Source organism: Hyla sarda, chromosome 7, assembly GCF_029499605.1.
Source record: "Hyla sarda isolate aHylSar1 chromosome 7, aHylSar1.hap1, whole genome shotgun sequence".
Taxonomy (NCBI): domain Eukaryota; kingdom Metazoa; phylum Chordata; class Amphibia; order Anura; family Hylidae; genus Hyla; species Hyla sarda.
Genome location: NC_079195.1, coordinates 66,340,002 through 66,365,877, shown reverse-complemented (window position 1 = coordinate 66,365,877; position 25,876 = coordinate 66,340,002). Strand labels below are relative to the sequence as shown.

The following is a 25,876-nucleotide window of genomic DNA, read 5'->3' as shown; positions in this document are numbered from 1 at the left end:
TCAAGATATAAAACTGTCTGTCCCTCAAGTCTTTTCCGTTGTCATCTTTCATCCCAAGGTATGATTAAGTAACCTCCTATTAGGACTGGGATTCCTTGACTCTTTCTACATCTACTCTAAAATATTTTCTTCTTCAGATACAAAATTCAGTTAAAATAATAAATAAATCCATAAAATTGAATCCGTTGTAAGTAATAAAACTACATTATTCTGGATTTTTGTTAACATTCCTTTTATTCCCGAAGGAGATTAAAAGCAAATATTTACAAAGAATAGTTCAAAATCACAACCCCTGAGAACCAAATCTATAGTAAAGTGGCTACTCATACACTCACATAGGAAGACATGTCCATTCAGCAGGCAATGATCGGGGTCCGCAGGGTAACGTAATTCTATGCAGACCCTTCATCTCAATAACTGACTCACTTATCTCAATGACTTCACACAACATACAAAACCCATCTTAAAATGCCCTAAAATCTGAAAAAGTGGCAGGCTTTAGCAGCAATAGGTAAAATACAATATTTATAGTCCATTCATCTGCTGTACACTCCAGTGACCGGTTCCGCTTCTGACGCCACATGTGTGCGATATATAAAAACCTTATAGTTACAAAAAGCAATCGTAAAACAATATTCAGTCCAGTCCGATTGGACATGTGAGGCGCGCGCTTTATTCTGCAGGAAGGCAATGTTCTGATTATAGGCTTCTGTACACTTTGTAGTATGGCCACCACTAGGAATGCTGGGACATCCCATTAACCAGACTTCGAAGTTGCTTCACCACGGTGTCTATTAACTTCTGTTTATCCCGGTCATTTTTCCTGAACTGGGCAAATATATTATTCTTCTTGTTCATGTCTTTCACCCTGGGAAGAGGAAAAGGACAGCCTATAATTCTGTATCTTCATACAATGACACAATGTGACTGCCTGCACCATAGATGGTTAGGAGGTGAAGGTAATTCTGTATTTATTATTGGGCAGCATGAAGTGCACAATGCTCTCATAGATCGATCACTAGACTGAATGATCAACTCATAGATTAAATGACCGATTAATCACTAGACAGATCCAATGATCACATGATCATGGTAAACAATGATCAAGCTCTTGTTAGATCACATGATCAAGTGATCGCTAGTCATACTGAATAGTGAATCATTCGCTAGTTCAAATGATTGATCAATCACTAGATATATTGAATGAGCAATGTCCAGATAGATCAAATGATCAATTGATTGCTAGAGAGATGGAATGATCAACTTCGAGCTAGAGTGACTGACGGTTGGATGATCGATCGATCACTAGATAGACTAAATGATCAATCTCCAGATAGATCAAATGATGGACTGGTTGCCAGACAAATTCAATGATCAATCAATCGCCAGATAGATAAAATGATCCATTGATCGCTAATGACTGATCAACAGCTAGCGAGATCAAATGACTGACCAAATGAACGATCGATCACTAGATTGAATTGATAAAAAATACCTGTGGCCAAAGCCAAAAATTAGATGTTACTATCATTAAAGGGGTACTCTGCTGCTCAGCGTTTGGAACAAACTGTTCTGAATACTGGAGCCGGCAGTTCGTGACGTCATAGTGCCGCCCCCTCATTGGCGTGACATCATGAGGGGGGCTATGACGTCACGAGCTGCCGGCTCCAGCGTTCGGAACAGTTTGATCCGAATGCTGAGCAGCGGAGTACCCCTTTGAATATTTTAGTGTGACCTCATAAAACACCTTTTACAGTTTCTTGACACGCCATCCTATTCCTGAGATATTAGGTCTCATAGTTTGTCTGACAATTCAGAGAATGAGTCAGATGACTTGTTGTAGGGACATGCCAAAAGTTTAAAATGGTCAGGTCTGAGTGTTCAGACCACTAACGATTGCTAAAACTAGCTGGGAAAAGAGCGTGCTAAGTGAGACAAACATAATGTAAGTCTATAGCTTTTTTCCATTCTGTTACTTAGGGTAAGGCCTGGGAAACATTCTTCCCCATAGGTTTACATAATAAGTTATATATACAGGACCTCTGTTGATCAGTGGAATAACCAACAATACTTACTTCTCGAGCAGAATGAGAGCGGTGCTGGGGTTCACTCTTAAGTATTTGGAGCTGGGTTGACCATAATCAGCAAGATATGTAGACCAATCCCAAATCATGAATAGGTCAAGGAGCTAGAAGATAAAAAAACAAGATCATAATCATCATCAACAACCAAGGTAAGATCACTTTAATGACTAAATACAAGGTAAAAGGTCCAGCAGAGATAGTAGTGTGACTTCCTCTGGTATTGTTAGTGACAGGGTGGGGAATGTGGAATTCCAGGCTAATTTAAAGCAGATTCTTCCCTCGCTATAATTAAGTACATTATACATCCTACTAGATTATCCTCAGCGGGGAATCCCAGGCTCAGAAGAAGAGTCCCAACTCCAGGGAATGCCTCCTTCCCAAACACAACTAAAACGATACCCCCTGAGCACAGATCATTATTTTAAGATCTGCTCCAGAGGTTGTTGGTCAATACTCGAGTAATCTTTTAAAAGCTAATGTGTCTGAACTAAAACAGCGAACCATTTATTCAGCTTTAAACCCATAATCCCTTTAAGCCATTTCAAACCCACTTCCTATCCAGTTTATAATTGTTTGCAGCACGCAAGTACGGCGCTTATAAACTTTACTGACCCCGCTATAGTTTACCAGGATCCTCTATATTCAGTTATAAACAATCATCCATATATGTTACTAACCAATATATGCAATGATATTTGAAGTTAGAGGAATTTATGTGACTTTAATGTGACCCTGGTAACCTTAGAGTTGTCCGCTTTGCTAAATTCTTTTTAGTTACTGGTGGACAATAGGACAGTCATCTGATTATTTCTGGCATTTTCAGAGATCAGTAATATTCTGTGGGATGAACCTGACCCAAAATATTTTATTCCCTAGCAGCGCCATCACTAGGAAAATAAAACATTATGCATTTTCAATTAAAATCAAATGGCTTTCTGTATAACACCCTGACTCCCAAGGAAGAGACTCTCCAGCTTGTAGTGTTCAACATGGAGGACCCCCCCCCCCTCTTTTAAATCAGAGGTCCCTAAATACGTATTTAAAAGCCTTTTTATACCATAAAACCTTTTTTAAGGGACAAGTAAGCCCCAAATAAAATACAATAATAATTATGTGAATAGTAATGATTAAAAAAGAAAAATATCTCAACATCTTAAGCCCCCATACACACTAGAAAAAATATGTCTGAACCCAACAATTTCAGTAGGATTAGCCAACTGTTGTTTGTTGTTTTTTTTTTTTATATGTTTTTATTAAAAGAGTATTCCAGGATTTTTTTAATTTGACTATACTACAGGGGCTGTAAAGTTAGTGTAGTTCATAATATAGTGTCTGTACCTGTGTGTGACGGTTTTCTCACAATTCTTCTGTGATTTTCCCCCCAGTATTTATTTTTATCAACATACAAAATTACTGTTGTCTCAGATTTTTCCCAGGTTGCAATGCGGCCAAGACCTGACTCGCTAGTCAGCTGATGACAGGGACCCTGTCTGCTTCAATGGGTGGAGGGATCAATCTGCAACTAATGCAACAGCTGTAGGTGCCCTGATTGAAAACCACAGGTCTTTTGAATGGATGCAGCTCATTTTTGTTTCAATGGGTGGGGTGGCTGATGTGTGGGAGGGAGGAAAATTGAATTATGGGATTTGTAGGAAAAAGAAGAAAACTCAAACAGGAAATACCAGTTCACAAAAAGCTAGTCACAGCTTTATGGTAATCTCACAACATAGCCATTTAGCCCCAAGACAACCGCAGATACTTCCTAAGCATGTCCATTACTATCTGCCAGGTACGTACTAAAATCACCTAATGGTGGATAACCCCTTTAAACCTTTTTCTGAAAACAAAAGAAAATACAAAAATACAAGAATGCAATGACATTCAGTCAGGACTGTAACAGTAAAATTTAGCAAAACCCATCAAAATCCCTAGGTCCTTTACAAAAGAAACATAGAAATAGTCCCTTCTGTGTGAAGTTAATGATGAAGAAAGTCCCTGTAATGCGATAACAACGACAATAAGTCCTCCCCTCCCGCCAACCAACCCGCTAAGCTGTAAAACACAAATGAGGTACAACAAAATCCCAACAACCACCTCGACTCCCCGGGGTGCCTTGACATGACTAATAAAGCCTGCCAAATAGGATTGTCAATTATCAGGTAATCGTAGGGCTAGAGTACCTTTCAGGGATTCAATATTATACCATACTGTATGTGAGTGACAATGAAAGATTTCCATTTGTTAAAGAACCTTTTAGTACCCGTAATACGGTGGTGTTCAGCGTCCAATCTGTCCACACCAAGGAAAACTATCAATTGGGCCACCAGCAATTGTAAATCACAAGTCTGTGCTTTCAACCATTTAAGCAATAAACATCTGAGTGCTACCAAAAGTACAACATGAACGAAACCTGGAATCCTCTGCCCCCCCCCTCATCCTCCGGTGGGCAAAATTGATGAAAAAGAAGGGATTGAGGTGTAAAGGGAAGAGAAATGTGCCAGTGATCCTGTACATCAGTGCACACCAACCGCCAGCAATCACCCAAATGAGCACAGTCCCATACCCCATGATACAAATTAGTGAGTGGAGTGTGACATTTGGGGCAACTAGTAATTCTGTCAGGGAAAGAGGGTGACGGGAGAATGTTAAAGCCATATAAAGCGTCATGCGACAATTTGAAATAGGTCTCCGGCCATCTCTCATTAATGACATGTTTACATACTGCTTCCCACTCTGACAAAATTGAGCTATGTATATCAGTATCACCCGTCCACCGTTCCCAAGTGTGAAAAACCCTCCTTGAGTCAAGTTTGAGGAAGCGATCACGGAAAGCCAAGTACAAAATAAAACCCTCCTCGGTTCCTGACCGATGATGTTGTCAAGTGTGTGAGTGGAGGCTTCCAGTGTGAGGTCCCTTAGTCTGGATGAGCAAAAGGAATATATGATTAGCATAAAAAATATGAGACTGGGGAACTCCAAATGTGTGAACCATGTCAGTCGGTGTAAGCCATTGTCGGGTGTCCACAATCATGAGAGTCCCCGCCACCGTCACACCCCTAGTTTCCCAGAGGCGGAACCACGGAAAGAAGTCACATTGCGGAAATTCAGGGTGACCACGGGAGGGCATCCGCTTTGAAAGAAGGAAAGGAAGGCCAATCTTATAGGACGTGAAGCGCTCTGCTATAGACAGGAATTTCCCTCTCTTGCTCACTAAGATAGAGAAGGACGTCATGAGCGAACATGGATAACTTAAGTTCCTGCGATCGCACCATAATGCCACTATACACATCTGAGGAAATAAGGGAACATGCCAAAGGCTCTATCGCCAGATAGAACAGCAGCGGGGATAGGGGCATCCCTGTCGATAGCCTCTCAACAATGGAAGGGACGGGGAAAGAAAACCCGGGGTGTAAACTTTGGGCTTGAGACCGCCAAAAAGGCATGATATGAAGGAGCTAAAGCGACCCATGATCCCAAACTTGTCCAGCACAAGCCGCAAGCAATCCCACTGAACATTGTCAAGCGCTTTTTTCGCGTCAAGAGTGAGCCATGTGGGGTGGGAGGTTGATTGGGGTCGGCTCCGGACACTGTCCATGACTGCTAGTACCTTCCGGATGTTGATGACCGCTGATCTCAACTGGACAAATCCCACCTGATTATCCCCCACCAGCGCTGGCAAGAAGCGTGCTAACAAATCCGATATTATTTTCGAGAGTAGCTTCACATCCTAGTCTAGTCACATCCTAATCTCTTAATCAGAGAGATTGGCCTATATGAGCCCGGTTCCAAGGGGTCCTTAAACAGTTTGTGAAGAACCTTAATATACGCCATCTTTGCCGCAGGGGACAAATGACCCGTCTGCAGAACGTCATTAAAAAGGCAGTTAACGAGGGGGTAATCTTATCTAATCTTGGCTAAGGATCTAATCACTGAGCGCATTTCCTCCTCCGTCACTACTGCATTCAGCTCCTGACGTTGCTTTTCCGTTAAAGACGGCAGAGCCAGGCCATCTAAAAACCGTTCCCCCTCCGTACCGAAGAGGGAGGCGTTGAATAAAGCTCAGTATAATAGGAGCCCAACACAGTATTGATCTCGTGTGAATCATGGCTGATCCGTCCTTGGGAATCTCTTAACCCCTTAAGGACCCGGGGTTTTTCCGTTTTTTCATTTTTTCCTCATTACCTTTAAAAAATCATAACTCTTTAAATTTTGCACCTAAAAATCCATATGATGGCTTATTTTTTGCGCCACCAATTTTGCTTTGTAATGATATCATTCATTTTAACAAAAAATCTACAGAGAAACGGGAAAAAAAATCATTGTGAGACAAAATTGAAAAAAAAACAAAACGCCATTTTGTAACTTTTGGGGGCTTCTGTTTTTACACAGTACATTTTTTGGTAAAAATGACACCTTATCTTTATTCTGCAGGTTCATACGATTAAAATGATCCCCTACTTATGTAGGTTGGATTTTGTCGTACTTCTGGAAAAAATCATAACTACATGCAGGAAAATTTATACGTTTAAAATTGTCATCTTCTGACCCCTATAACTTTTTTATTTTTATGTGTATGAGGCGGTATGAGGGCTCATTGTTTGCGCTGTGATCTGAAGTTTTTTGTGGTACCATTTTTGTATTGATCGGACTTATTCATACTTATACATGATATAAAAAGTGACCAAAAAGACACTATTTTGGACTATTTTTGGAATTTTCTTGCGTGTACGCCATTGTCCGTGCGGTTTAACTAACAATATATTTTTATAATTCAGACATTTACGCACGCGGGGATACCACATATATTTATTTTTATTTACACATTTTTTTTTTTTATGGGAAAAGGGGGGTGATTCAAACTTTTATTAGGGAAGGGGTTAAATGATCTTTATTCACTTTTTTTTTCACTTTTTTTTGCAGTGTTATAGCTCCCATAGGGACCTATAACACTGCACACACTGATCTCTTACATTGTTCAATGCTTTCTCATAGGAAAGCATTGATCACTGATTCTGCCGCTTGACTGCTCATGCCTGGATCTCAGGCACTGAGCAGTAATTCGGCGATCGGACACCAGGAGGCAAGGTAGGAGACCCTCCTCGTGTCCTGCAGCTGTTGGGGATGCCGCGATTACGCTGTGACGATCCCGAACAGCTCCCTGAGCTAACCGGCATGATTTTACTTTCACTTTAGACGCGGCGTTCAAATTTGAACGCCGCGTCTAAAGGGTTAATAGCACGCAGCACCGCGATCAATGCCACTTGCTATTAGCCACAGGTCCTGGCCGTTGGCAACGCATTATAGATCAGGAGCAGACTCATGACGTAACCTTACGTCATGGGTCCTTAACAGGTTAAGGCTAAGACATGTGCCGATGCATGTGCCCCCTTTACCAGCCTCGCCATAAGACGCCCTGCCTTATTGTCATGTTTAAATAGTTCCACCTCAAAGTGAGACCTAGAAATGCGTTCCCTCCTGTCTAACCATAGCTCATATGATGAACGCACTTCCTGCCATTTAAGCTCATTAGATGGGGTAGGGGAGTCAACAAAGTGTGAGTAAGCAGCTGAGAGAGTAGAACTAGCAGCGGCATGGCCCTCCTGTGTCTTACGATTAAGTGAAGAACTATATGCCATGATCTTACCCCTGAGCACTACTTTTGCCATCTCCCAATAAAGGGTAGGATTGTCTACATGTGTCGCATTGTCAGTCCCGAACTTCAGCCACCAGCAACTCAAGAGGTCCTGAAAGGACTCATCTTTAGTTAAATATGATGGAAAACGCCATAGATAATCTGAGCCCCTGGGGCAAGATGGCTGAAGTTCTAAGATCATCGAGGAATGGTCCGAAATGACTATATCCTGGATATAGCCAACTGTTTTATGTGAATGGGGTCTCCTAACGCTCCCCTGACTGATGATGTAAAGGAAGAGAAGGATCAAGCATGTTGGATTTAAACTGCCCTATTCTTTTATGGTGAAATAAGCTTCCGCCAGAGGAGTCTGGCAGTGGCTTACCCCTCCTCTGCCCATACAGATCTTATGATCGCTCGCCAAGCTGAATGTGTATGGAGCTCCATTGTGTATCCACTGATCCATGAAAAAAAGAGTTCTCTGATTTTACTCCACATACCGCGCTGGACATTCTTTCCTGTCTAAACTGGGAGACATCTACCCAGCAGACAGCTATTTCATGTACATGGATACCAGGTAACTTTGGTCTACTGTCTTTTTAAGGAAACTTACGATAAGAAAAAAACATGGCTTGTTTCTTTCAAGAACAGTGCTAAATTTACAACAGATTAAGTGCTCAACTCCAACAAAATAAATGGAGATTACCTTCAATACCACATAATAATAAGCGAGAAGCAATACATAAAGTGCTTCATTGTGGGGTTCTGTTCCCCACTTTTACCACTATTCACGAATTACAAGACGGTGCACATTACATGCGGCAAATTCATTACTTTTATATCCACTTGTATCCAGTGCTGCCAGTTTAACAGAATATGTCCCATCTCAAGCACATGGAGATGCCATGCCTGGTGAAGGCGGCACCTCCGAAGTGTCATGGCTGACGTGTTTACACAACCTTGTGTTCATGTCTCCATGTGCTGGGACATGAGTTTCACTACACCAGGAAGCTTACGGACTCATGATATCTATGCACAGAGGACTGGTGTATTGTTTTTAATCATTAGTTGTTTATCTGGAATATAAAAGTGATGAATTTGCAGCGGCCATGTGCCCCATCTTGTGATCTGTAAATACTAATAAACTTCAATACCCTACAACCCCTATGGACAGTTGTGGTGCTGTGTTTGGAAGAAAGCAGCCATGTTTTTCTAATCCTGGACACCCTCAGCTATGAGGAAGAATTAAAAATAAATTCCTTTAAAAGACAGCAGCCTGAATTCTAAGCTATACAGACAATAGTAGATAGTGAAATTTAGCCCTGGCTGATCAGGATCTGTTTGTTTTACTGAGGCGTTAAAGGAATTGACATCTCCCAATATATCGGTTGTATCAGTAAAAGAAAAGAAAATATACGGAGGGAGTTGCAAGGTCAAAAAAGCAATAAAACAGAAATGTATAGATTTTCGGCCACTGGATAGAATTGTGGCCTGTTCTTTAGTTATGTAGTGACCTTAATGTAAACTCTAATACCCATCTAATTTAACAGACTGTTAGTAGAATGGCTTGCACGCTCTCCCTGCGTAGATCAGACAGTGCGGGAAGTAATATTTAACTCTGGGGGTGCACTGGAGACGGCTTTTATTGAAATACATTGAGGCATTCAGAGAGTGGTCTATGGCTGAGGGTGAGGGGTGCATCTGTTCTCTTCACCTCTACAGGGTCGGCTATAGAAAGAGAGCTGGGCCTGAATGCAGAGGCTCCCACTGTGACTATGTGATCAATCCTTCCATTTACACAATGGACCCCCCTCTGGCATATGTTAGCTTTCTCCATAAAACAGTTAGCTGTCTTTCACTGTCAATCAAACCGAACAATTTTATTATTTCCTGAAATCTTTACTCAAACTGACGGCTCTAAAGTTCCTGCACAAACAGAACAAAAACCACAGCGGTGCCTTATAGGAAAGGGTGATGTTCAATAGGGTAGGGAGACAGCAATAGGGACCCGTCTACATCCCTAAAGCACACTTTAGTCCTATGTAATCATCTACATACTTATTTACAAGAGCGAGCTCACAGTATGTTTTTTTTTGTGGATAACTGTTCATAAAACAGGGTTTAAAACTAATAAATGTAAAAAAAAAAAAATCCAGTCTATCACATATTAATCTTAATGAGAATTATTATTTTTTTTTACAAATTATTATAATAGCTTTTGATTATAAAAGAAGCTATGACGCTGTGTAAGATCAAGAAGGGCGGCTGCCATTATACCTATTCTTGTTGCCCATTGATATATAATGGGGTCCATCAGGGGTTCTGTCCAGTTTTGATGGCACATATAGAGCTGCATGCTGTGCTATTCTTCCTGTCAATAGCGGCAGAACCCCTAACAGGCTCCTAAGGCCATTTGGAAAATAATTTGTTTCCATGGTCAACTCCTCTATTTAATTCTTTGTACTAAATCTCCCCACAGTACCCTGAGTCAGCAGCATTTATTTGCCCAGGGGGCTGCTTCGGATGTTGTTTTCTAGTATCCAAGGGAGACCTTCACGCCATCTCTTCTTTTCTTTTATCGGATCTGTCTTTTTATTCCTTGCTAAAGCATGTGATGATATTTTGACCGTGGGTAATCATCTCTCAGCACAGGCTTGGATGTAACAGGGCAGAGCGCAGAGCTGTCAATCACACTGGAGTCCCGCCCCACATTCAGCTGCTCAGTAGTGTAAACCATGTGGACCTACCCCTCCATACCCATTTCCTTAAAATCGTTATTAAATTGTAGCAGGAAACCAAAAAATATTTATCTGTAATAGCAAAAAGTTCGGGGATAGGTGTAGTAGTAAATGTCATTGGGGGTGCAGATAAGGAGGGTAGGTCCCCATATATCATAAAAAAAAAAAAGAGAAAAGGCAAAAAATATATTTTTTTCCAGATCACTAGTGTATCCTTTCTACTTTGCTAGACACAATCACATGCAATTGCAGGTACTTTTCCTGAGCGTCTGACTCAGAAGTGCCAGTATTCTTTACTGTGGCCGGACTATGCAGACACTGATAGATCTGCTATGACATACTATAAATTACAAGAAATCCCTGACACATACATTTCAGCCACAAACACAGAAGAACGAGCTCAGATTTCCTTCAGTTCCAAGGACCACAGAATCTATCTGACATGAAGCTGCGGTTACATATTTCAACCAATGTACATGCGATCCAGTTAGGGCCACGTTTCTTTCAAAGCCAAAATATTAGCAACAGCTTTCTTCACTGCAGCATTTAACTGGTGTTACATATATATATATATATATATATATATATATATAATAATTTTGTTACAAGGGTGAGGCCCGTAGATTATGAAAAAACAAACAAAACTGGAATATATGAAGCAAACTATTGCAAGACTTTGGTAGTATAAAGATCTGACAACAAAGTGTATATAGATCAATTAGCAAAAGAAAGTTTATTGAACATATATGCATGACAGACAGTTAAAAAATTAAAACATAAGGTAAAACAATGAGCACTGCTACCAGGGAATACATCACAGAAAGAGACAGAAAAAACAACAAAGATCCAAAGAAGTACACAACAGGACCTGGTAGGCTATATGTACAAAGAGGGTAAGTAAACCAACTAGAGCTTAAAGAAAATAATGCTAGCAAGTAGTATCCAAACAAACGCCTGCCGCAGCTGATAGTACAGCAAAAAATAACGGCATAAAAAAAGAGCAGTCCTGGGTGTCTAAAAGAATATCTAGCAGTGGCTACACAGGGACCTCCACGAACCCGACGTTTCGTCTAAGGAGACTTCTTTCCCGGAAGAAGTCACCTCAGACGAAACGTCAGGTTCATGGAGGTCCCTGTGTAGCCACATGCACACTTATTGTCTCTTGCAGTATCTGCTAGATATTCTTTTAGACAGTATCTGCTAAAGATTCTTTTAGTTGGTTTACTTAGCCTCTTTGTAAATATAGCCTACCAGGTCCTGTTGTGTACTTCTTTGGATCTCGATTGTTCTTTCTGTCCCTTTCTGCCTGTTCCCTTTCTAGTTAGTTAGTAGAGGTACGAGTTCCCGTTAGGACCTTCCCATGGCAGGGGGTTGTTGCCCTTTAGCTGTACTGGGATGGCGGGAGGTGGTATTTAAGCAGCTCTTGCTCTCGCGTGATTCTGTTCTTGTTTAGAGTATAGGTCTGCACTGGTTTAGTTAGTGTTAGACAGGGAATTGGGGAATGTTTTACAGTTCTTATCTGTTCTTGTTGTTTTGTGTTGTGGTGTCCTTGTTGTCTATCCTTGTAGTCTGGTTGAATGTGGTGTGCCTCGGAGCTCTCCTAGTGAAGCAGTCTCTGTATGGAGCATTTTCCCCTGTTTGTTCTTCCCACTTGTTTCATGATGGGGTCCCTTAAAGTACTTAGTTGGAATGTCCATGCCCTTAATTCCAAATTCAAGAGGGCACTGTGTCTAGATATTGTTAAGCGACACACATCATATGTTTACAGGAAACCCACCTTACAGGTCTGAAGGTGTTGGCACTCAAGAGAGGGTGGGTTGTGAGGGGGTATCACTCTCCTTATTCCTCTTAAGCTAGAGGGGTTTCAGTCGTTGTATCTAAGTCCCTTCCACTAGTGATCGCCCATGTTTCCTATGAATATGATATGAAATCCTGCACTGTCCTCTTTCTGTTTCACTTTGGTCTCTTTGTATTTGCCTCCTCCTTTTCATGTTGCTTTGTTAGACTGGCTTATGGATAAGTTGACTTCTTTCTCTACTGACCCTGTTCTTTTGATAGGAGACTTCAACGTCGTTCCTGATCTTCGGCTCAATCACACCAGTGCTGGGGACTCTGGCTCATCTGCATTAGTTTCTTGGCATCTAAGGCTGGGCCTCACCGAACTCTGGAGATGGAAATATCCAGATGTTTCTGTTTTCTCCTTTTATTCCACAGTGCACAGGCCCTTCTCTTGTATTGATCTTGCATTTGCTACGGCTGACCCACAACGGTGAGTGATATGTGTTACACCAGTAGAGGGATCTCAGATAATTCTGCATTGATAGTTACTTTGTCCCTGGGTCCCCGTCCCTCCTCTCTGCTATGGAGAATGCATCCAGGGTGGCTTCAGGCGGAGGAAGTCACACATACTGATTATTGGACACATAATGCCTCCCATCCGGATGTCTTGGTCCAGTGGGATGCCTATAAGGTGACTATTCAGAGCGCGTTTGTGGCTGGTGTGGCGGGTAGAAGGACAGAGCTAGGTGCTAGGGAGAGAGCCTTACAGTCTGAAATCGGGGTGTTTGAGGCAGCAGTGGTTAGGGACCCTACTCCTGAGGCAGAAAGGGCATGGGCTAAGGCACAGCGGTCTCTTTTGATTTTACAGAAGGACCATGTTCACCTTAAACTGGCAGATAGGGAGGCGGACTTATTTGAGTTTGGGGACAAAAATGGTTGGCTTATTTGTCGAGGGAGAGCCATCCTGTGACTTCCATACCCTGTATACGTACTCTCGATGGGACCCTTTGATCTGACCCGACGATTATTAATGGGGTATTTCACTCCTTTTATAGATCCCTATACTATTCCTCTTCTCGGGTTGCCCCTACGATTTTATTGTCCTTTCTGAGGGATTTACCCCTTACTGGAAAATGTAGCAAAGTCCGGTTCACCTGCTATATCTCGTGCACGGATCCCCACTCAGACTCTCCGTGTCCAAACAATGAAGAAAATACAATACGATCCAGCACTTTGAGAAACTGCAGCTTTATTGTAAATCCTCTTTAAAAAAAAAAAAAAAAACGCATGGAACAAATTCAACACTTCACCAGGTCTGACACATATTGATGCGTTTCAAGCGCACGTTCTCTTTGTCAAAACATATGTTCAATGGTAACTAGCACATAGAAATAGGTGGTTCCACAGGTGAATCAAATAATTTAAAATGACATGCTGCTTGGTGAACAAGCAGTCCCAATGTGAGTTAAAACCAAAAAGAACATATGTATCCATTCAAGTAACCTGATTCCGTTAGAGTTACAAATATAAAATATATATTATGGTTGTCTCAAAAAAAAGGAAAACGACAGGAAAAAATATGTAAGTGAAAGATGAATGGAAAAATGAGTTAGAGTAAAAACCAATTGTGCTGTCCATTGCAAATTTTAAAAATAATGAATAATTTGAGAAATAATGTAAGACAGATTGCACAATGTGAACTGAAACTCATTGTTGATGAACATGATTGTGTATACCAGTGATAATGACAACAGAGGATGAAAAGAAGAAATGTTATATAATAATAACATCCCAAAAAAATTGTTTAATAATGAAACAGAAATTTCAAGAACGGTCTCAACCTACGAAAAGAATTTCTGTTTCATTATTAAATCAATTTTTTGGGATGTTATTATTATATAACATTTCTTCTTTTCATCCTCTGTTGTCATTATCACTGGTATACACAATCATGTTGATTAACAATGAGTTTCAGTTCACATTGTGCGATCTGTCCTGCGTTATTTCTCAAATTTTTCATTATTTGTAAAATTTTCAATGGACAGCACAATAGTTTTTTTACTCTAACTGATTTTTCCATTCATCTTTCACTCACATCTTTTTCCTTTTTTTGAGACAACCGTAATGTATATTCATACTTCCTACTCTAACGGAAACAGGTTACTTGAATGGATACATATGTTTTTTTTGGTTTTAAGTCACATTGGGACTGCTTGTTCACCAAGCGGCGTGTCATTTTAAATTATTTGATTCACCTGTGGAACCACCTATTTCTATGTGCTAGTAACCAGTGAACGTATCTTTTGACAAAGAGCGCATGTGCTCGAAACACATCAAGATGTGTCAGACTTGGTGAAGTGTTGAAGTTGCTCCATGCTGTTTTTTTAAAAAGAGGATTTACAATAAAGTTGCAGTTTCAAGTGCTGGATCGTATCGTATTTTCTTCATTCCGTATATGTACCAATTTGGATGTTTCTGATTCTTTCCCATTGGGAGGCAGGGGTGCCCACTATCTCCCTTCCTGTTAGCCCTGGCTGTGGAGCCTTTGGCGGCAGCAGTTCGTGCCTCAGACTCCATTAGGGGAATCCCTAGAAGGCCCTTGACTGAAAAGATCTCCATGTATACTGATGACACCCTGGTATATCTAGCTGACGTGGAGGGCTACATGGGTGCATTGTTTGATCTTCTGGATAGGTTAGGGGAGGGGAGGTCTCGGGCCTTAGAGTTAATTGGGCTAAATCGTCTATTTTGCCCTTATCCCATCCCGGGTAGGGGTTATACCTTCTGCGTTGCCCAATGGCCTTCAGGTTGTGTGTAAATTTCAGTACTTAGGAGTGGAAGTGTCTCCGCGTAATTCAGAGTTTATGGCCCTTAATTTCAGACCCTCTTCTGGGGGTGACATATGAAAAAGATACAGAAATTTGGGGAGGAAGATCATAAGGATAAGGGCAAGGAGTCCCATGCCTGGAGATAACACGTCTCCAGGCATGGGACTCCTTGTCCTTATCCTTATGATCTTCCTCCCCAAATTTTTGTATCTTTTTCATATGTCGCCTATTTTTGTTAAACTGAACAGGGCTCTGAGATCTTTCTATTGGCAGAATAAACCTCAAAGATTGGGCCAGACACTCCAGGTGCCAAAACAGCAAGGGGGGGGGGGGGGGGGCTTGCAGCTCCAAATGTGCATAACTGTTTACTGGCTTCACAGCTGGTGTACGCAGCCTGGTGGATTGACCTGGATCTCTCCAACGCCTTCACGGCCTGGGGGGGGGGGGGATCTATAATGGGTTTGTATGAGACATTGACTAACGTATTGTAGAGGTATGCTTCCTCTTCATCCTTGTTGGCTACTATTAAGACAGTGGCTGTGGTCTGGTCGGTGGTTTCCGAGGGCTTTCCTCAACCGGTTGTTTCTCCCCGAGCACCCCTGTGGGGTAATCCTCATTTGGAACACCTATGGGAGTTGGAGTCGGCCAAGTTCTGGAGCTCCCACAGAGTTAAATTTGTTATGCACTTGTTTGGAGTCTTTGCTTCATTTGCTGACTTAAGAAGCCGTTTCAATGTACCTCAAGATGCCCACTTCCGGTATCTTAAGTAGAGATATGTGGTTTCCGCCCAGTTTGGCTCCCTGGAAATTACCCCTGCATTTAATGACCTGGAGTTGCTCCTGGGAACCACTGACCTGTCCAGGCCTCTTATTCAAGAATATGCCTTACTGCAATTAGTGGTCCGGATCAATTTGCTCTTGCGTACAGTGACCCCCCGACTTATGATGGCCCTGACATATGATCATTTCAACATATGATGGCCTCTCAGAGCCCATGGTATGTTGAAGGCAGAATCGACATATGATGCTGCTGTGTGTCGGGGCCATCGTACAAAAAGCTATCTGACAGCGCAGACAACTTCAGCAACTGACAGATAGTTGTTTAATGTGCCCCGTGTGTCCCGTTCTGCCTCCTGTTACTCACATGCTGTCCTGCTAACTCACGCAGGCTTCCACTGTGAGCTCCGTGTAAGCCCCGCCCCCCCAGTGCAGCCATAGCCAATAGCCTGCAGCATCTTGCTGCAGGCATCCAATGAGCTGCTGGCTTTCTGTCCCCCCTGAAGGTATTTAAAGAACTGTACAGTACTGTATGCGATGTCACACATCAACATACAACACATATACACACAATACACCCCATACATCAATGTTTCCCTATCAGTGTGCCTCCAGCTGTTGCAAAACTATAACTCCCAGCATGCCCAGACAGTCAATGGCTGTACATGCATGCTGGGAGTTGTAGTTGTGCAACAGCTGGAGGCACCCTGGTTTGTTAAACATTCCCCATACACTCCACATACAATGGTCATCCCAGAACCAATTAGCAGTTTCCCATAGAGATATGTATTCAACATACAATGGTTCGAGGCCCCAGAACCAATTACCATTTTTACATAGACATATGTACTCGACATATGATGGTTTCAACATATGATGGTTCTCCTGGAACCAATTAATATCATATGTTGAGGGACCACTGTATTTGAAATGGGTAGAGGATCCATTTGCTCTTGCGTATTTGAAATGGGTAGAGGATATTCCTGGTCTCTCAGAGGAGATGTGGAAGGAGGTGGTTAAGACATATTATTCTACAGTGGTTAGTGCCCGTGACATGCTCATCCAGTCCCGATTTATTCTCTGCTTATATTATACTCCCGTTATGTTGCATTGTATTGGGGTCTCAGGGTCTGATGTATGTTTCAGGTGTGGGAGGGAGCGAGGCACTCTTTTGCATACGTTATGGAATTGCTCCTTTCTGGAGAGACGTGATGCATTTCTTGTCTGATCATCTGGAATATCCCTTTGTTCTAACGCCGGAGGTCAATTTGTTGGGAGTTATCAATGGTTTGGTGTCAGGCTCTTATAGGCAAATTTTAATTAGTTTTCTCCTGTGTTGTGCATGTAAAATTATTGTGATGGCCTGGAAGGATGTGTCCTCTCCTGTTTCCCGATGGATTGCCTAGGTGAATAAATATGATCCCCCTTTATCATGCCAATTATGTGAGTTGTAAGTGCCCCAAGAAATTTGTGTGGGTGCCATGGATGTAGTTGGATGTATCTACAGATCCTCCGGTACGCGGGGTCTCCCAGTCTTAGAGTGGATGCAGGGATGAGAGGTAAGCTCCTGGGATGTGTTCTGGTGTGTGTGTGTGTTTATAGCACATATGCAAGAGCAACATAGCACTAATATGGATACTTTCAAGTTTGGAGGCTTAGAAAGGGTTAACTTACCTGGATTATTCGTCTAGACACGCAAGGTCCCATTGGCTTAAATGAAAGAGTAGGCTTATCCGCATTTCTGTAATTTTTTTGAGCACATTAGCATTTCTCTCTTCATTGTGGATATTAGCAAACATTTCTAAGTATTTTTGAACTGTATTCATTTTTTTCTTTTTTATGCACCTGATCACGTGGATGCAGATTCCTTACAAAATCACGGGTTGTAATGACGTAAGCATGAGGCCGGAAGAAGCGCACCTGCACGAAACCTACCGGTTTGTAGCCTATGAGCTTCCCGCACCATCCCGGTCATCCATGGCGGCTTCAAGATGCCGATTTCAGACATTGTGGTGAGTTGCTGAACTTCATTTTTCTCTATTTATCTGCATTTTTTGATTCTATGGACTTCCATACACCACTGAAACATTTAGCTTTAATGTTGAACCGATAATTACCATGGATCTTCATCTGCGTGTGCCAGTTTTTATGCTCAAGGTGTGTTAGTTAGGTGCCTCCATTTTCTATCTTTCTACGTTACTTGCCATTTCCCCTTATGTATAGATATGTTCCTCCTGAATGAGCAGGGGCCTTGCCCAATCTTTTGGTTTCAAAGAGGAGTGTTACTCAGAACACACTCATGCCTAGGGCACACCACACACAAGAAAGGATCAGATATGTTGGATTTCAATTGCCCAATTCTCTTGTTCTCGGAGAGATAAACCGCCCTGCTAGCAATCTGACAAAAGCTTACCCCTCTTAGTTCCATCCAGAACATATGAACTCTGGGCCCAGCTGAATTTCTGAATGTCCTTAGTTATAAGGGGGGGGGGGGGTATTGAGACGGACATCATCTGTTTTTCAAATGATAGCTATTCATTCGACAGCCATTGCATCTGTACCTCCGTGTATGTCCAGTTTAAATCTTAGCATTAAATTCAGTACCCTTCCCCTATGATGGTTTGAATATATGCACACTGACATGATTGGCAAAAAGCACATCCAGAAATGTCAGACACACCGAGTCCTTCAGCAGTGACATGGAAACTATACAGACAATGTGGTTTATCATGGCGCTGAGAAGGCAAAATACCTTTTTACTATATGGCTAACCTCCAATTAATCCTGATTTTAGCAGCAATACCAAAGAAACTGAGGCAACACAATGTCCAGTCACTAAACTACAACCCCAGTTACCGTATATGTGTAAAAAGTTGCAACTGACTGTAATGCTGCTTCTATACACTGTGTGCCTCAATACACCATTATGGATTATGACACTATAAGAAAATACCAATAACCAGGCATTGAATGCCATAACATACCTAGCCATGTTAATGCTACTGGCTTAATTTGCACACCCCTGTGGTAATGAAAAGGTTAACATCTCCACCCGAAGCTTTAGCAACATTACAATACAGAGCAGACCCCCTCTGGAAGTGAAATTGCCAATAGATGTCTTTCTACAGTGGGATAATCTGTTCTCTTCATTCCCAAAACTGAAAGTGATCTGTCTGTACCTGGACGGGCCCATCTATCTTACTTGAGCGGTTATCTTTAGGCACTTGGCGCTCACAAGCTGAGGGCGATCCATTAATGGCCGAGCGATTGTGTTATGTCACCACGGTGCCTAAAATTCATTACAAGTTTCTCTCCTAAATGCTTTGTTTGTTTTTCTGTGGGAATAAGGAAGGGCTAATGCTTCAGTAGGAGACAGATTTTATCTTGGTTATCCTAGATTGCAGCTAAAGCCGTCTGTACATTTTAAACCCCATTTAATTTCTGTATCTGAGATTCCATTTTCAATAAGTACTTGGTTTTCCATCATTTGTAAGGAGGGAGAGATCTTCTTGCTGTGAAGGTATCACAGTTTCACCAACAGTCAAAAAATCCCCAGTAAATAACGTTCCATGAGAATTTGTTAAAAAATTGACTCGGCTGCTTCTTAGTTTTATTTCTTTTCTGTTTCTCAGGAATAACACCCGGAGGTGTCCGCCATCATAGCTCCCGATGCAGTGGTCATCAAGTTGTCCAGTGGTACATCCAGCACCTCAATACTGCTGCAGAAATTAGATTTGCTATGGTAGCCATGTTGGTTGTCATCCAGTTTTACCAGAATTCTGAATGCTCATGGTTGCTCAGGAAAGTTTTACAATATGTAGTAACTCTCCCAGTTATATATCGCAGCAGCAGGAGTCCATGAGGTTGGGTATGATGGCTCTAATGCTGTGATGTATCTGGTGACAGGGGCGTAGCTATAGGGGTGCAGTGGTAGCAGTCGCACTAGGGCCCTGGTGCCTTAGGGGGCCCCAAAGCACATCTGCCCCATGAGAGACCAGTATTATAATTGGCACATGGGGCCCTGTTGCAGATTTTGCATTGGGGCCCAGAAGCTACAAGTTACGCCTCTGCCTGGTGATGTACTGTAAACTGCAGCCCATGGTCTACTGATTTTCTACACCAGACTATGTTCACACACATCATTTTGAGGTATTTTTTTCAGCCATAAAACACCCCTAAAACAGCTTTTTTAAAAAAAAGTACTGAGTTTAATTAAACGGAATCCTAAAATGGTTAGTGCATCTCATTTTTACAGTTGTTGCTTTTATGGCCATAAAAATAAGCCCCTTTTGTTTTTTCAGCTTTTACAAAAACAGTTGCTTTTAATGCTAAAAACAACAGAAAATAAAATTCAAGCAAAAAAAATACAGCAAAGCTATGGTGTGTGAAACTTTATAGGGCGTAAGTGATCAATCACCTAATATGGGTTATTCGGCCTTATAACATTGCTTGCATATCCTCAGACTATTACAGTGGTCCCTCAACATACGAAGGTAATTCGTTCCAAATGAACCATCGTTACTTGAATCCATCGTATCTTGAGGGATCCTTGCAATACTAATATAGAAAGTTATACTCACATGTCCCCACCGCTCCAGGCAGTCACCGCTGCCCTGGATTGTCACACTCCATCGCCGCCATCACGTCCCTGGGGTGTCCCCGCTGCTCCAGACCGTCACCACTGCCTTGGATCGTCGCTCTCCATTGCCGCCATCACGTCCCCAGGGTGTCCCTGCCGCTCCGAACAGTCACCGCTGCCCTGGATCGTCGCTCTCCATCGCCATCATCACATCGCTGCGCACGCCGCTCCTATTGGATGACTGCCGCATGCATGTGAGCTCTGCAACCTCAGTGTTTACTTCTGTCATCCTTTCGATCACCATTTATTTGTATTGGCGATGCAAGGTACTCCTGCGTTGTCCAGGTCTCTTGAATGGTACAACGCTGCAGTGCCTTATACCACTACTACTGTAGTATGGTAATAAGAGGGAACAAGTAAAACATTGAAGGTAAACATTGAAAAAGCAGTAGGGCTTGCATGATTGTTGCAGCTCCTTCAACAGTTTACTGGCAGGAATGCTTGGAAGAGGACCTGCACCAATCTAATATTAATAGCCTATCCTGAGAATAGGCAATCCCTTTACTCAGACTGGATAACCCATTTGCAGCAATGATCTCCAATCAATTACTTTTTATGTGTCGAATTAAAACACTTTTTGTACTACTGTTTTTAACAATATATATGGGACCTGTTGCCTCATCCAGTTTTGACTTCTGTTATTATGAGGATGTATTATTGAATGATAGTCTAATGTATTTTTTTTAAAGGGCTACTCCAGCCCTAATACATCTTATCCCCTATCCAAAGGATAGGGGATAAGATATATGATCGCGGGGGTCCCGCCACTGGGGATCCCTGCAATCTGTCATTCCGCACCCCCCTTTGTGAGCTCTCCGCAGCGCTGGAGGCTACGAGTGTGAAGCGTGACGACCAGGGAGCCAGAGTATTTTGACATCACGCCCGCCCCTCAATGGAAGTCTATGGGAGGGGGCGTGATGGCAGTCACACGGGGGCGGAGTTGTAACGTCACGATACTCTGGCCCCGAGATCGTCACGTTTCACACTCGGAGCCTCCAGAGCTCACAAAGGTGGGTGCAGAATGACAGATTGCGGGGATCCCCAGTGGCGGGACCCCCGCGATCATACATCTAATCCCCTATCCTTTGGATAGGGGATAAGATGTATTAGGGCTGGAGTAGCCCTTTAAAGGGGTACTCCGCTGGTTAAGAAGTGTTGCGATTATATTGTTTCTTGTCTACTCCTTGTATGTTCCCTGGAGTTTGGTTTCTGTATTCTATAGGGTTGTGTTGCAATTTTACCTTTTTTGTAAGATCGGAAGTTCAGTAGTTTCTTTGCTATCCTTTTGCCGGCGACCATTTGTTTGCTTTCTCCGGTGGCCATGTTGTGTCCGTGACGTGGTCTTTGTGGGTGTAGATGTCATTTTCTTTCCGCAAGGATAGCACCATGCACGGGAGCAAAGGAATGAACGCCAAACAGCCACTGCAGGATGGGGAGGTAAATACCTATATACCACCGGAGTACCCCTTTAAGCAGTTGTTCTTGGAGAGATACACCAAGAGGAATCTGGCAGCTACATTCCATCCACTAAAAACACATGCAAAAAGTGTGCGAATGTATATAGGGTATCAGGAAAGATAGCAGTCAACTTAACAGTCTGACAGCTATCTAATGTGCACTGCCAGCGTAACCCTCTCTCCCTTCAGTTCGCACCTTTTCACTGTGCCTGTATTCTTTAAATTAAACAAGTGGCCAAACCCAACAATTTAGGTGGCACCGGCTGACTAGCTAATGTGTATGGGGGTCTCCTGATTCACCTTGAGAGATAACATTGAGGGAGAGAAGATTGGTGATGTTGAATTTCAATTGGCGGATTTGTTTGTTCTTGAGTAGATTAGCCACCAGCAGAAGAGTCTGGCCATGGCTCACCCCACTCCTCTCTATTCTGAGCCACATGTTCATGTGTATGTGGGGTGGCACCATGGATGCTGTTGTTGTGATAGGTCCCGGTCCCCTGTCCTGTTTGCTTTATCCTACTTTCATAAAACCCCAACCCTGCAGCAATCACCTCAGCCAATCACTGCCTGAGGTGGCTCACTGCTGGGGATAGTGATTGGCTGAGTGGACAGTTCCTGTAAGTTTGTGATGTCATCAGAACAGGAGGAGAGAAGACTGGGGTAAGAGTGTCATAATAATAATATAAATGGTAGGGGATTAGAACAGGTGAATATGTTATTTTTTTTTTTTACAGCACCTGGGGGTATTAATTAAAAAAATTAATAAATTAAAAAATAATGTCCTTCCTCGGACGACCCCTTTAAATCCTCATCATCCAGTGACCTCTCCGATGGACTGTGTATGTCACTATCTTCTGTACGGCGAAGGTTACTTGCTAGGCATGTTAGAACACTTGCTGCTGATCTGTGGATAAATACTGTGGTTCTCCAGCCTGGGGACATCATTACCACAGAAAAGCCGCTATGAAAACACATAGAAAGCTGAATAGGGGTTCAAGAGAAAAAAAAATAAAATCCCTTTCTGACCTCTGAATAACCCAAACAAGAGATTAGTCCATTTCCAAGCAAGTATGTTGTCATACTGTTAGGCCAATTGCTACTATTGACACTTTGCATAAGCACCTTAAACAGGGCGCTTAAAGAGGACCGGCGTGCCATTAACTCACTATTATTTTTATGCCACTGGATTTAAATGAATAAAAGAGAACCGGAGAGCGGCAGCAAGTTGAAAAGGTCAATACATCTGTGGAACAAGTCATGCACGGTGCTCAGATATCACAGATCTATCGAGGCATGAGAATACATACATCTACGGCCTTCTCATACTAGGAATTACACCGCAATAGACACCAGTGGAATTTGGCCTCTATATCCTCTTAAAGGGCCAAATATCTAAAGCTGATAGCCGGGAAAGGTACTGCTTACCAAAACAGGTTATACTGATTTGATGCACAGGATTTAACCCTTAAGGACCAAGCGTTTTTCCACTTTCGTTTTTTCCTTCTTACCTTTTAAAAATCATAACCATCTCAATTTTGCACCTAAAAATCCATATGATGGCTTCTTTTTTGCGCCACCAATTCTACTTTGTAATAGCATCAGTAATTTTACCAAAATATCTACAGCGAAACCCAAAACATAAATCATTGTGCAACAAAATTGAAGAAAAAACACAATTTTGTAAATTTTGAGGGCTTCCGTTTCTACGCAGTACATCTTTCGGTAAAAATGACACCTTATCTTTATTCTGTAGGTCCATACGATAAAATGATACCCTACTTATATAGTTTTGATTATTTCTTACTTCTGGAAAAAATCATAACTACATGCAGGAAAATTTATAAGTTTAAAATTGTCATCTTCTGACCCTTGTAACTTTTCTAGTTTTCCGCGTACGGGGCGGTATGAAGGCTCATTTTTTGCGCCGTGACCTGAAGTTTGTAGCGGTACCATTTTTGTATGCATCTGACTTTTTGATCACTCTTTATTCATTTTTTGATGATATAAAAAGTGACCAAAAATATGCTATTTTGGACTTGCGTGTACACCATTGACCGTGCGGTTTAATTTCGGACATTTACGCACGCGGCGATACCACATATGTTTATTTTTATTATGGTTACATATTTCTTATATGGAATTTGGGAAAAGGGAGGTGATTTAAACTTTGGGGTGGGTGGTTTTTTTTAAAACCTTTTATTCAACTTTTTTTTTTTTTACACTTTTAGTTTTAGGAGGAATCATTAGATTCCTCATACAGATCAATGTGGTTTCATAGAACCCCAATGATCTGTGTGCTCTGTGCTCAACTGATAAAGCCTGGTCCTGCCAGGCTTTATCATTCACAACACCGCAGCCAGCGCAGGAGGAGAGGTAAGCCCTCCGGCTACCAAAACACTGGCCATCCACCCCACTGGACCACCAGGGATGGTTTAAATGTCCCTTTAGAGGCCGCTGTCAACTTTGACAGCGGCGAGCTAAAGGGTCAATAGCCGGCCGCTGCCATCACTGCATGTCGGCTATTAATGCCGGCCCCCCGCTACAGGAATCAGCTGGGGGCTGGGCAGTATGATGCGGGCTCGAGTGGACTCGTCCTTAGACGGAAACTGGTTAAACTGTATTCAGTCATTTAGTTTACATAGAAATCTGCAGCATATAATCCTTTGCATCAAATCTGCACAAGATACTGTACGTGTGAATAGACCTCAAAGGGATTTTTTTTTTTTAAAGATAGCGGGTGTCGACCCCCGCACGAAGCGGCGGCCAACACGCCCCCTCAATACATCTTTATGGCAGAGAGGGAGATTGCCGAAGGCAGCGCTTCGGCTCTGCCATAGAGTTGTATTGAGGGGGCGTGTCGGCCGCCGCTTCGTGCGGAGGTCGACACGCCCCCTTCCCGCGGGCTGTCGGGGCTCCGTACAGGAGATCGCAGGGGGCCCCAGCGGTCGGACCCCCCGCGATCTGCAACTTATCCCCTATCCTTAGGATAGGGGATAAGTTGCTCACCACTGAGTCACCACTGGACTACTCCTTTAAGCCCTGTTATGGGATATGGACATCACAGAGGAGGAACTCTGTTTAGGACCCCACTTTATTGCAGCAGGTCCTGCTCTGGTGAACTTAAGTTGTTCCAATATTATGGACCACAAACAGCATTTACCACCTACTCACAGTTGTTTAATGTATAATAGCTGGAGATGCGACTACTAAGACTCCCACCGATTACATGAAGAGGGGTCTAATCCCAACATCTGAATAGAGAGGTGGTTGAGCATGTACGCTGCTACTTTACCAAAAGGCAATAAGATTGCAAAAGACAGGCGGAGTACAGAGCTTGGTTGTTTATATTATTCCACTAAAGCTGAATAGAATAGAAGAACGCATATTTGACCCCATGAAAATGAAGGACTCTGATACCTGTTCTTATCTTATTGATACAACATAAAGAATAAGCATTAGCTGAATTTTGACATTGAAGCGGCAGACATTTTTATGCTGGTGTGAAGCTGCTTGTATCACAGCTAATATACATTAAAAATGTAAATGTCCCCCACAAACAGTAAATCGTGACAATACCAAATAACCTTCACCTTTAAATAATTTCAAGAGGAGGTCAGACCACATTAAGATATAGCATATATAGTAAGTTAACACTTGTGAACCTCACAGGATGTATTCTCATCCAGCCAATAATTTTCAATGGGACACAAGGTTACTTGTTGTGACCCACTCCTGGTGGTGGCCGGACCGCTATCCCACAGAATGATTGGACGCACATCTATAGCATCTGGGGCAATACTAAGGGTCAGGCTATTCCTGTGGCTGTTTATCATTTTTTTCAGCCCTCATTAAAGGGCCACACCACTGGTATTTATGTTTCTTGAGAAACCCCAATATCGTAGGGGAGAAACGCGTCAGAACAATTTTAGAGTAAGATATTTTG

General features: G+C 42.4%; 1 protein-coding gene across 5 annotated transcripts in view; it reads right to left on the bottom strand.

Moving 5' to 3' along the window:
• Nucleotides 1-218: 218 nt before the first annotated feature.
• The window catches only part of EXOC6 (exocyst complex component 6), a 303,616-nt gene continuing 277,958 nt past the window's right edge, over nt 219-25,876 (bottom strand). For 3 of the 5 annotated variants that reach the window (XM_056529418.1, XM_056529420.1, XM_056529422.1), the window contains 2 exons: nt 2,076-2,188; nt 220-868 (listed from right to left, as the gene is read on the bottom strand). In XM_056529418.1, coding sequence (XP_056385393.1) covers nt 736-868; nt 2,076-2,188 — 246 coding nt within the window. In that variant the 3' untranslated portion in view covers nt 220-735. Of the gene's footprint in view, nt 869-2,075; nt 2,189-25,876 lie in introns of all 5 variants that reach the window. The other 2 variants (XM_056529419.1, XM_056529417.1) reach the window with 1 other exon arrangement.